This window comes from Monopterus albus, unplaced genomic scaffold (assembly GCF_001952655.1).
Source record: "Monopterus albus unplaced genomic scaffold, M_albus_1.0 scaffold107.1, whole genome shotgun sequence".
Classification (NCBI taxonomy): domain Eukaryota; kingdom Metazoa; phylum Chordata; class Actinopteri; order Synbranchiformes; family Synbranchidae; genus Monopterus; species Monopterus albus.
Window position 1 is genome coordinate 328,610 of NW_018127987.1, and position 12,141 is coordinate 340,750.

The 12,141-nt window shown below is 40.2% G+C and overlaps 2 protein-coding genes across 2 annotated transcripts; both read left to right on the forward strand.

Annotated features, from left to right (window-relative positions):
• The first annotated feature begins 532 nt into the window (after positions 1–532).
• On the forward strand, positions 533–2,438 carry nppcl (natriuretic peptide C-like). Its single transcript, XM_020610903.1, has 3 exons — positions 533–753; positions 1,427–1,580; positions 1,728–2,438. The coding sequence occupies exons 2-3, from the start codon at positions 1,482–1,484 to the stop codon at positions 2,019–2,021; spliced, it is 393 nt and encodes a 130-aa protein (XP_020466559.1). The 5' UTR covers positions 533–753; positions 1,427–1,481; the 3' UTR covers positions 2,022–2,438.
• Positions 2,439–5,073: 2,635 nt separating this feature from the next.
• Positions 5,074–9,938, forward strand: gapdh (glyceraldehyde-3-phosphate dehydrogenase). The gene is made up of 12 exons (XM_020610927.1): positions 5,074–5,129; positions 5,649–5,694; positions 6,984–7,083; positions 7,461–7,567; positions 7,697–7,787; positions 7,924–8,039; positions 8,289–8,370; positions 8,508–8,659; positions 8,786–8,864; positions 9,205–9,288; positions 9,376–9,473; positions 9,559–9,938. Exons 2-12 carry the CDS (start codon positions 5,672–5,674, stop codon positions 9,626–9,628), a joined length of 1,002 nt encoding a protein of 333 aa, XP_020466583.1. The 5' UTR covers positions 5,074–5,129; positions 5,649–5,671; the 3' UTR covers positions 9,629–9,938.
• The last annotated feature ends 2,203 nt before the right edge of the window (positions 9,939–12,141 follow it).

Here is a 12,141-nt window from a genome sequence, read left to right on the forward strand (position 1 = left end):
CATCTCTAATTGCAGGGCTTTACCTACTTGAACTAATCAGAGGTTGCTGAACTTTGAGCTCACTGTGTTAAATTGTGCAGCTCCTGCTAGTGTTGTAATTTAGTGGCAGGGGGTTACAGGGAGCAGATGGCGCTGACAGACTGTAACTTACCCAACAAAGATGGGAGGTCAGTACATGCTGGGAAAGACTGCACAGACAAAGTGGAGAGCAGGAGGCTGATGTGCAAAAGGAGCATTGTTTCCACATGGGAAGAATATAATTCAGATTAAGTCATGACATAAAGCACAGATCTTTCTGGCCAGTTCACTTCATAACTCAGCGGTCACACTGATGAGGCGTTGGCTGACCACTGTCCTCTCATGTCGATTTGTGCAGTACAGTAGCATGCATCAGTATGGCAGAGGAGCAAATCCACAGTCACCTTGGCAATGACAATCACTCTCTCTGAGGGTATGACATCACTCCATAGAAAAGTAGATGAGGAGGAGGAAGAAGATCTTTTGAGGGGGGGGTCTGCAGCATCCCAGCTGAAGCCCCAACATTCAGCTTCTGCCAAGAGGACAGACGTAAGAGGAAGAAAATCATCCTTTCAGTTCCACCACAGAGCAAAGGGTAGGAGGAGCCAGGCAAGTGAGATAGTGATGCTCCCAGCAGGTACCAACAAGTGAGAGGTAGCCTAGAATCTGAGCGCAAGGGAAATGGAGAAGAGTCTGTGAGAGAAGACATCCAGAGCTTTGACAGAAAACAAACAGGCAAGTATTTAAAAAAAAAAACAAAAAAAACAAAACTGTTTTTGTACTTGATTGCTTTAGAAATATTAACTATGATGGATATAGGTGCATATAGCTTTTTTATTGTTATTTTTTAAATGTATCTACGCTATTTAAAAACAAAGTTTCAAAACAACCTTAGGTGTAATTCTCAAAATCTAAATTTTTGTCTCTTTAAAAGGAGAAAACATCCTTCTGACAGCTTACCATAAATAACAATGAAATCCTCGTTTTGCAAGGGATGCTACCTAGTCGGTACTTTCTGACAAATTAATTGACCTTTGAGAGCTTTTTAATGTAGCAGGACATTTTTCTCTTGAAATAATTGTAATGGTATCCTCATTCTGTTTTATCTGCTCATTTGTTTCTGTTATAGATTTAAAAAGCTAACCAGGGCGGGGGCTGCAAATTAGCCTCAGCTAGATGCCCTGTATACATTCCATCCTTTGCTTATCTTTATGTAACGGTGTTTAACTGCGTGGATCTTGCTAAATATGCACATTAAGGATTGGTAAAATTGACTATTATAACCATTAATTTGTCATCTGTACCATTTTCTATCAGATTTTATACATGGTGTGTGTGTGTATATATGTTGTTTTTTGCATAATGTTAGTTTCTCCACATAATTTTATTTGTATTTGGGTCTTTGCAGCCAGTGTATTTCCAGCTTTAAGCACCAGTCCTGCCTGCTCTTCATCTCTGTTGACATGTTGTGTCCTGTGCTGCTTTGTGCCACTCTGCTCCTCCTGGCGCCCCTGGAGATCACAGAGGCTCGCGCTCTGCATCCTTCTCCTGATTCTGTGCAGGTAGAAGAGAGGGAATAGAGGAGAATTCAAAGTAGATGGATAGTGGATACTGGAGAGCAGTACAGAAAGATGGGAGAGTAATGAATTGAATTATTCTCCCTTGTACACTGCCTGACAATTAAACTTAATCTTTTTTCCTTTCTGCAGTTTATGGAGCAGTTTCTGGAACGCTATAATGACCTCTTGACCCTGGATGACCTGGAGAACCTGTTGAACAGCCAGACAGAGGAGCAGTCCACTTTCTCTGGAGTGAAAGCAGCCGAGTACCCCAAGTGGGCTGATGTACAAACACAACCTGAGACCCAGTGGCTGCGCCTGCTGAAGGGTGCTCTGACCAATCAGAAGCGAGCAGAACCAGATCGCTCACGGAGAGGGTGGAACCGGGGATGCTTTGGGCTGAAGCTGGATCGGATCGGGTCCATGAGTGGCTTGGGCTGTTAGTGGGGAGAGGAGAGAAATAAAGACTGCCATCCTGAAGGATGTTTCCATGCATGTAGACTTAATGCAGTATAATGTAGACTTGCAGTGTTGCTAACATCGTGTCATCCAGCATAGATCAGATGCTTCGTGCTATTGTGGTCGTTAACAGCGCAGTTGTAGTTTCTTCCACAAACTGATTATTAGAATATGTGAGCTATGTTTGCATCTCATGATCATCTTTGTGCTTTTTTTTTTTTTTTTTTTATTAAATTGGAACTTTATGTATTTCTAGATCTGTCTGCGTGTAGGAAATGTGAAGATATTTTGTCATTATGTGTCCAGGGGATTGTGTAAGACACGGTTACCAAAAATGATGGTAGCTGTGATTCTTGCAGTTTGTTTACTTATGATTTGCATGAATAAATGGATTTGACACTTGCTGTGTTGTCTCTTTTGCTCACAGAAATTTAATTCTTCTTTCACTTCTATCCCACAGCTGCATCCCAGTTTGTTTTTTCTTTATTGAAATGCATCTTCTCCATCTGTCCTTCACATTGTCATGACTTTTTTTTTTTTAGCTCTTTGAGCTTTATTAAACTTCCTTGGCCATTAGGTGTAGTAACTTTTTTCCCCCTATTATTCTGAGTTATAGGTGTCCATACAATGTCAGTAACTGTGTATGATGGCTCTCCTGCTCCTTAAACTGATTATAACCAAGTCTCCAAAGCAAAAACCTTGAAGCTTAGTGGAAAATTGAGCTAAATATATAAAAATGGTGCAGTTATCTATTTAAAGCTCATACAGATAGTATGAAAAATAAGACCTTTCTGATTGATTACAGGGTGTTTAGCAGGCAAGTGTTACTGTTATCAGCTGTCATGTTTTGTATCGGTGTTAGGTTTTCAAGCTGATGTTCTAAATTAACAGTGGGGGGGAAATCTTGGAAGTTGTAAATGAAAGTTAATGGTCAACAATTACAGTAAGGCAAAGTCAAAATGAGAGATTTCCATCTTCATATAATATCTTTGGGTTCTGGATAATGGCTGGGGCAAAACAGGATCTTACAGCTTGTGGCAGGCATTTTTCACTATTTCCTGACATTTTCATGTCAGTATAATTAACAGATTAAATGGTAATTAAAATAAGATGTTAATTCCAGCCCTACACATCATAAATCAATGATAAATATTTCATATACTATGTTGTCAGTGTATCACTTTTGGTGTTTGGGTTGAATTTCAAAGAGTGACATAAAAAAAGATGCAGTTTTACCATCACAACACTTGATGGCAGTTTGAGTATTTTTGTTAACCTGTTCAAAGCAGCTTTCTGGACTTTGTATTAGACTTTAACACACGACAGAAGTGCTATCAGTCTAGATAAAGCTCCCTTTATACATTGCAGGCATGTCACATGTTGTTACTGCACTTTCTATTAAACTAGAAGACTCTTTCCTTGTAGTAGAATAATAATACAGAGTTAAATGTTTATGTAAATCCTTATAGTGGCATTTCTACTGGGCTAAAATAATTATTCTTAATCCCAATATTTTAATCCATGGCTGGTCACCCTCCTCTACAATAAGTAAGGTTTGGCTGTTGTGATGCAGAAAGAACATGTGAGCTTTATGAGGTAGCATTTACAGTACTGAGAGTACAACATGGTCCAAGTGTTAGCTTGCCAGCCTGTGTCTAATCTTAGCCTGACCTTTATTTCCCCTCTTTGACCTTAAAGCTACAGAGCAGAGGCCAGGACTGGCACGCATGCACTCAGGGTTGTGGAAGTTCAGCTATGCCTCGACCACTGAACTGCAGCCATAAAACAGTTATGGTGCAGAACTACACTTCTGCCCGCCTGCAACAAGATATGTTTAAACACGTGATCTGCTGAGGTGGAAAATACAAGTCACTAAGTGTCATCTTTGGTCCGGTTAGATATATAATGTGTTGCATGTTCGTGGTCTGCTATGGGGATGGAATGCCATGCCAAGGGTAAGGTTTCAATTCACTGTCAGCACTGCCTGCTGGTGGGGCCCAGCATTAAGCCGGGGGGATATTTCCAACAGGATTCAAAGTGAATGGCCCTCTGGTTTAAACTGACAATCTCATTATTTTGATTTACCTTTTTATTGTGGCCCCAGGAGTGCTTTCCTTTCAAATAAACACTGTTGCCAGACAAATGAGTCAAAACAAATACAAGAAAAGAGAACTGGGCATGTCTGGTCTTTCTGTATGCAATGAGTGTAGACAGTTCATTTTGCAGCAGTGTGACACATTGCCAGGACCTTAGGTGCAGCACTTGAGTTCAGACAAAGGAAACTGTCGTTCAGTGACATGTTTATTAGCATCCAGATTCTGTTTTAGCAGCCACTCATTTCAAAGCCTGACAAAGCAAAAAAAAAAAAAAATCTGACTGAGTAAATGTACTGAAAAAGGATCACTGCACATAGTTAATGGTCAGGTATAATGTTAAGTAACCAAGATAGTCCAAGATTTCTGCTGACAGGATAGAGGAGCAGAGAAAGAGGGCTGTCTTGAAAGTGAAGGGTCATGGTCTTTGGACATTAAATGTCAGTGAGAAGACAGAGATTTGATCCCTCGTCTGCTCCTCTGTGTTTCTGTGTCTATTTGCTGAGAAGGTCAGTGAGTGACCCATCTCTCTTTTTATTGCACTATCTGGGAACTTTAACCTGTTACAAGACACTCCCTTTTTTGCACAAGTATGAAAATAATGCACCTAAAATAAACAAAAGGTTACTACTATATCAGTCTAGGTTTCTTAAAAGCGTAAATACCAGACAGGCCTGATGGCTCTGGAACTATTACTGAAGTTATGTAAATTAAAGCAAATATTCCCAAACTTTAGGCCTTTGGGCCTAGCAGCAGAAATGGGATGATAAGAGACAAGCTTCTGGGGTGTTTAACTCACTTGAGGTAAAGTTGCAGAGGCCAGTGTGCATGCCTCTCCACATACTGACGACCTTGACATTCGGAGGGGGTGGGGTGGGGAGCACTGACCATTATGGGGCGTGGTTTAAAGCTTCGGTCAATCATAAAAACTCACAGCTTAACTTTGCTTCTCCCCACTCACACCCGGAGTCGCAAGACAGACTGAGGCATCTCACAAACGGTAAGCAACTTCAATAATTGCATGGCTTCATAGAGTAATGATTAATTACATGATTATGGTCAGGACGCTGCAGGGCCTTAGCAACAGGATCCAGAACTGAAAGGTTAGATTTAGGTTACCTATGGACAGTCAATCAGCATGTGCTCTGTGCTGGATCCTCATTTTAAAGCTAATTTGACCATAATGTTGCTGTTGAAATCCATCTTGTTTAATGCCATTGTGTTAAATCTGAGTTTAGTTGCAAGCTGTAAGTTTGTTTAGACTTGCAGCTGTTTCTACACTGGAGGGGAAAAGTTCTTGACTTGTAGCTTTGCCCCAAAAAAACAGTGTATCAGTGTAATAGTTTTAAATATTCTTCATTTGAACTATTTTCTTATGTCAACACAATTAAAGGAACTGTCTGTGATCAACTGAATGTTTATATATAGCCTCATAGATGTATGCCATCATAAATATTAGATTATTATTCCATAGGAAGAATGTTCTTTCTTATCAGTTTCTCCTCTTTTCCCCTTCCAGAGGACTAGACCAACCCAGGCAAAATGGTGAAAGTCGGTGTCAATGGGTAAGAGCACACTTTTGTCCATTCACTTCATAAATGAACCCACATCTCCTTAATTAGATTAAATAAGCAACACACACTTAACTTCAGTGTGAGTAATCTCTGCACTCAGACACACAATGCCACACCCCTCTCATTTGAGTGCACAGGGACCATTTACTGTAACAGTGGTTTACTGGCTTAAGTTTCAAATTGCACTGTCCCTGCAACTTCAAGCTTATTTATTTGTTTGCACATATAATTTTATGTACACAACTATATTGACTCACTTTTACCTTCTTGTACTCAGATTTACTTTTAATTTAAAGCTACATAAATAGTATGTTATTTTTAAAAGGCTGCTACAAATGAGAGGAAAATTGGACAGTAGAAATATGAACATCTAAATGCCTAGTAGCACATGAATGAGTGAGAGCATTGTTCCAAAAAAGGAAAACAAATGGGTACAAGCTGAACAGTATTTTAACAATTAGATGAGTTTTGACATGATCTTAATCATGAGGAGGACAACGACCTGCAGGCTATGATTGATACTGGATTAATTAACAGCGACGCAACAGAGCTGCTGAGGAGGGGTGGGCGGGTGTTATGGACCACATGCACGCAGGACAAACTGGACAGCTGCCTGTCTGGTCTCACATTTTACTTGATCTTTGAACTTTGGCCCTCATCAGATAACAATATGGGCAGAACTTGCAGTGTGAGGCAAGCAGAAGAGGACCTGCATACCTAAATACTATTATTGAACATGCATTAGACTTAAAGTCTACCTATCTGTGTCATGTACTTTACCTCTCCGCCCCTCTTCCTCCTCCCCCAGTGTCTGAGGACAGTCTGTTTCTGCCAGCGTTTTCGACACTGGGGTTAAAAAGTAACTCGGCCTCTGATCAAATAGTCCACTACCGTCACCAGGATTACCACACTAGATGTTACTTTCAACTTTAGCCTCAAGAGCTGAGTGTGAGGGCTGTGCTCTAATAAGCTCTGAAACTCACACCTCCTCCTGAACCCTGCCCTTTCTTCAGCTGTGGTTTCACATCTCCTGGGGGCTTATGTCTCACACACAAAGGAAAGAGCTAGAATAGTAATATGAAGTAGTAAGCAGTGCTGCAGCTGAAATGAATGAACAAAAACCTAATTTCAGATAATTATGACTGATTTTGACACTGTGTCCACTTAACTTACAAATCCATTCTCTGTAAGTCACCTCATCAGTGACCTTGGTCAGAGTTCCATGGTATCATATCGCCATCTAGAGGCCAGACTAAGAAACTACACTGTTCACTTTTCAGATTCGGCCGCATTGGTCGTCTGGTGACCCGTGCTGCCTTCCACTCCAAGAAGGTGGAGGTTGTGGCCATCAATGACCCTTTCATTGATCTGGACTACATGGTGAGTCAAGAGGACTACTTGAAATATAAGGCATTATGATAAATAAACACCAGCCATCAGCCATGTGCTGTTAAATTTTAGGTGCTGTCTGGAAGCTTTATCAAGTCTGTAAAGGCTTTGCAAAAAAATTATTTAAAACGTATAAAATATTAGTTCATGTGTTTTCCATTCAGATCAGGAGAATGCATTAATTTGGCAAACATATCTCATGTCTACACACCGGCCAAATTAAATATATCATGAAGACTTTTGCAGTCAGTTTTTCCTCTTTATATGTAAATTATATTCAAATATCTTCTCCTTTTGTCAACTGTCATAAATTGGTGAAAACTGTCAAGGGTTCCCCTCCTGATCTCATCTCCTAATCACTTCTTTAGGTGTACATGTTCAAGTATGACTCCACCCACGGCCGCTACCATGGCGAGGTCAAGGCTGAGGATGGTCACCTGGTCATCGACGGACACAAAATCACTGTTTTCCACGAGTGGGTTCATTATCCTTTTAATGTAGAAAGCATTTCTATGTCACATTCATTCATTTCCATGTCACAAACATTAGAAAAAATGAAGAACTGCATTTATGTGACTTCCTTTGTGCTGCATCTCTTTTCCAGGAGGGACCCCACCCACATCAAATGGGGTGAAGCTGGTGCTCATTACGTGGTTGAGTCTACTGGTGTGTTCACCACCACTGAGAAGGCCTCTGTACGTACGCAGTCCTGTCATTTTACATTGTAGCATATGTATATAGTATATATAACACAGCTGCTGCAGCAATAGGTGATCTGTTATTGGCAATAAAATGATGCAGACTTAATGGGATTTCAACACAACATTGCAGGCTCACTTGAAGGGTGGTGCCAAGAGAGTCATCATCTCTGCACCCAGTGCTGATGCTCCCATGTTTGTGATGGGTGTCAACCATGAGAAATACAACAACACCCTCCAGGTTGTCAGGTAAGAATCCAAAAGTCTGTTTGAGTATGTTTCTGTAAAGTTAAGTTTTTAACTTAGTGCTAAAAGTCAAGTCTGAAGGCTGTGGTAGAAACTAATAGCATTACTGAGTGTTTTACCCATTGTGCATATGCTTCTGATATGTAAAAAAAAAAAAAAAGCTTTTCATTCATTATACAAAAACAATTTTGAGACGGTGCTTTTATTTTGAAAGTCCTCATTAACTGATGCTGGTTCTTGGCCTCTCTGTAGCAATGCTTCCTGCACAACCAACTGCTTGGCCCCCCTGGCCAAAGTCATCCATGACAACTTTGGCATCGTTGAGGGTCTCATGGTAAGGAACAATCCAGCAGAGATGCTAAGCAGCTCCAAAAGCAGATTTCCAAACAGCCGAAAATGCCAACATGACATTACAAAGTTAGAGGGGTTTAAAGTTTATTTACACATCCTCTTTGTGTCTTTGTCTGTCAGAGCACAGTTCATGCCATCACTGCTACCCAGAAGACCGTGGATGGCCCCTCTGGAAAGTTGTGGAGGGACGGCCGTGGTGCCAGCCAGAACATCATCCCTGCCTCTACTGGAGCTGCCAAAGCTGTGGGCAAGGTCATTCCTGAGCTCAACGGGTCAGTGCCAAAGGCACATAACTGTATTGCAAATATAACTGTATCTGTGCATGAACAGGACTTGCAGTAAGTGAAGAGAATGTAATTTTTGACCTTACCTACTGTATGTATTGCCATAATTCACAGCAAACTGACCGGCATGGCCTTCCGTGTCCCCACCCCCAACGTGTCCGTGGTTGACCTGACAGTCCGTCTGGAGAAACCTGTGAGTGACAAGGCGATTCAAGCATTCATAACATTTAACCAACTGGAACTGGTTTTATTGAAATGATAAATATGTTGTTTTTTTTGTTGTTTTTTTACTGTCAACAAATTCTGTAAAAAGTCCAAAACCACCAAGTATTGCCCAGTGCTCATATTTATTCATAATAGTGATGAGGCGGTGTAGTTCATTCCAAGTCAGTCCCATAAATACTCACTAAAGTACAATAGTAGATTATAATAGTAGATTTAATTTCTTTTTTAAAAGTACTACTAGCACTATTGCTTTTATATGTTATACATTTTAATTAGAATTCAAACCAGACTTCTTTTTATCTCCTCAGGCCAAATACGACGACATCAAGAAGGTCGTGAAGGCTGCAGCTGAAGGACCCCTGAAGGGCATTCTGGGATACACAGAGGACCAGGTATGTGCTTGGCTGTCTCTTACCTCTTGTCTTCAAATGTTTTTGTCAGTTTTCTTGTTAATGTGACATTGTGTCTGCCTCCTGTAGGTTGTATCCACAGACTTCAACGGCGACTCTCACTCCTCCATCTTTGATGCTGGCGCTGGCATCGCTCTCAGTGACCACTTTGTCAAGCTGGTCTCATGGTATGCCTTCAGCCCAAATTACATTCCTATCCTCATGTATTTCAAACGATGTATAATGACTTATACTTTCTTGCCTTTTCACCAGGTACGACAATGAGTTCGGCTACAGCAACCGTGTCTGTGACCTGATGGCCCACATGGCTTCCAAGGAGTAAACCAACCTGTTGACCGTCAGTGCAGTATGCCGCATCATCCACATTCTCCTGAATCCAGAGTTATACATTTACAAAAGGACATTGTATTATCTATAGCTCTGCTTCTTCCATCTGATAATTGACCCCATTATACGCCTGAGGAACGGTCCCACAGAGAGCAGTCAAACAAATTTAAATTGCTGACCAATTACTTTTTTTATTAGGTAAATTCCCTGTTCTGTTCTTGTGTGAGATGGCGTCAAGGTGTGAGAGTCTGTCTGTAGTACTGAAGTACTGCAGTCAGTGGTGGAATAAAGTCCTCTGTTTGTGAGATTCACACTCTCCTTTTCTCTTTTGTCATCTCTGGCTCTTTCTATTCCTCCTAACCACCACTGCCACTGTGTTTGTTTATGTTCAGTAGCCTACAGATGCTGTAGCCTCTCCCATTGCTATGAAGACTGTTTGGTTTCTTACTTGTTCTGGCAACTCTTTACCATTTGGAGACTTGTTAGATTAGACACAACCCAGGCCAAAATTGAAAAAGCCATGGTGTTCACAGGTTAATGGGGTTGCTTTTAATTATCTCCACCAAGTCAGAAATAATGTTTTTACCTGGTTTCACAGCATAACTCAAACAGTAATACATGGATTTTGATGAAATTGTTTTGGAGAGGTATGTTATAATCCATGGAATAATCCATTAGATTTTGGTGCTGATCATTAATTGGGTCCAAGATTTTTTTAAGGATTCTTTACTATTGTGAGTTGCGGCCAATTTCAATATGTTGGTTCCTAACAATCCTACAGTACATCCATATAAGCTCTACCAACCACCAAAGTCTGATTTAGATCCATTTAATATTCCAGATGTGATGATCCAGAATGTTCATATTTATAGGACTCACTGAAAACTCATTATTGTGAGACAACAACACTTCAGACTTGAACCTAAAATCAAATTCTAGCTGAAAATCAGCTGATTCAGTAGGGTGTCTACAGATTTGACATATCCTCAAAAGTCACTGAGCTAATGTAGATCCTGGAGAAAACTGCCATTACTGAAATATTAGTTTTCTTGATTAGCTTTCAAACTAATGATATCAATGCGATTTCTAATGCTACAGGTAGGTTTTTATGGTCAAGGAATTGTGAGGATCAAACTGTCATGGGAATATTGCTTTTAGGGGTAATGGCATTATAGGGACTGAGGTTTGTTCTCGTTGAGTGCTGTCAAGATCAGATAGATACTCTTCAACTTAATAATTCAGTTATTGTAAGACAGCACAATTTTGAGTCATTTGATGATTAAGTGATACTGCACAAGGGAGTACTCAGTTTTGGGGTTTACTGTATCTGTTCAGTTTCCTCCTATGGAAACACAGACAGTTGTTGTCTGGACTCTTAAGGGGGAACCACACTGCTTTTATAATTCATGCCATCTATATTTTCAAACATTTTTTCCTCTATTCTCTTTAGAGGTAATCAATATCTGGTGCACCTGGGTAACTGAGGGTATTGTAGCCTCTAACACAACAACAACCCACAGTATGAGGCTTTTATAAATTAAGTATGTAGGTGTTTAACTCTCACAAAGTGACAGATTGTGACAAATTTATTGAACAAGCTATTGTAATTTTGCTCAGTGATCCATTTGTATGTATTCACCACTTTTATGAACCACTGGTCATGATGAAAGAGACATCTGTGCCTCGGTTTTATTACTATAATAAGTCAAAATGTCTACTGTGAAAATACATTCTTGGGCTATCTTCTTTACCATGTGTACCAAGGGGTCTTATTATACTGTGCATTTTATCCATCCATCTATCCATTATTTATACCTGTAGCCAATCCCAGCTGACACTGGGCGAGAGGCGGGGTCCACCCTGGACAGGTCGCCAGTCTATCACAGGGCTGACACTTAGAGACCTGTGTATTTTATGTTAGTTATTATTACAACAAAAACAAGTATTAATGACTTTGACTCTAACAGAACAATTTGACATTTACTATTTTTGTTACTTGTCTACAAAATGTTTAAAAGCTAAGTGTCAGTGAACTGGTTTTGCTTAGGGGGTCAGAAACTGCAAGACCCTATTGACCTGTAATCCCCCATTGCCCACTCCACTGTTGTTATACAGGAATACTGTCTGGCCCTGGGTTTGCTGTGTGGTATTATATTTTACAAAATACTACAAGAATATGCATCTTACACTCAGATAGCGGTTTATTAGGTACACCTAAACTAATGCTGTGTAATACAACAGCTCTGCAATGAAACTGATAATGTTCTTTTGTGTTAGAGAGGTGTTGACTCAGCATTTCTTTGATTTCACTTCGTCATTTTGGACGATATAGTGATGTTGCAGAGTGTTATTTAACCTAGCAGTGATGGACTGTGAAAGGCTGGGGCCTCCAGACTATAAGTGTTGATTTCAGTCCTGTTTTATAAATGTGAAGATTTTAGTTTTTCTATAATTCCATTTTTGCCTGTGAAGCAATTTTAAAACCAGTTTTTTAATGGCAGCATTAAT

Bases quoted from the DNA above. Each gene is read 5' to 3' on its own strand.
- nppcl (XM_020610903.1), top strand. From the start codon at position 1,482: ATGTTGTGTCCTGTGCTGCTTTGTGCCACTCTGCTCCTCCTGGCGCCC. The intron at 1,581-1,727 runs GTAGAAGAGAGG...TCCTTTCTGCAG, and splicing joins CTTCTCCTGATTCTGTGCAG to TTTATGGAGCAGTTTCTGGA.
- gapdh (XM_020610927.1), top strand. From the start codon at position 5,672: ATGGTGAAAGTCGGTGTCAATGG. The intron at 7,084-7,460 runs GTGAGTCAAGAG...TCACTTCTTTAG, and splicing joins TCATTGATCTGGACTACATG to GTGTACATGTTCAAGTATGA. The intron at 8,865-9,204 runs GTGAGTGACAAG...TTATCTCCTCAG, and splicing joins CAGTCCGTCTGGAGAAACCT to GCCAAATACGACGACATCAA.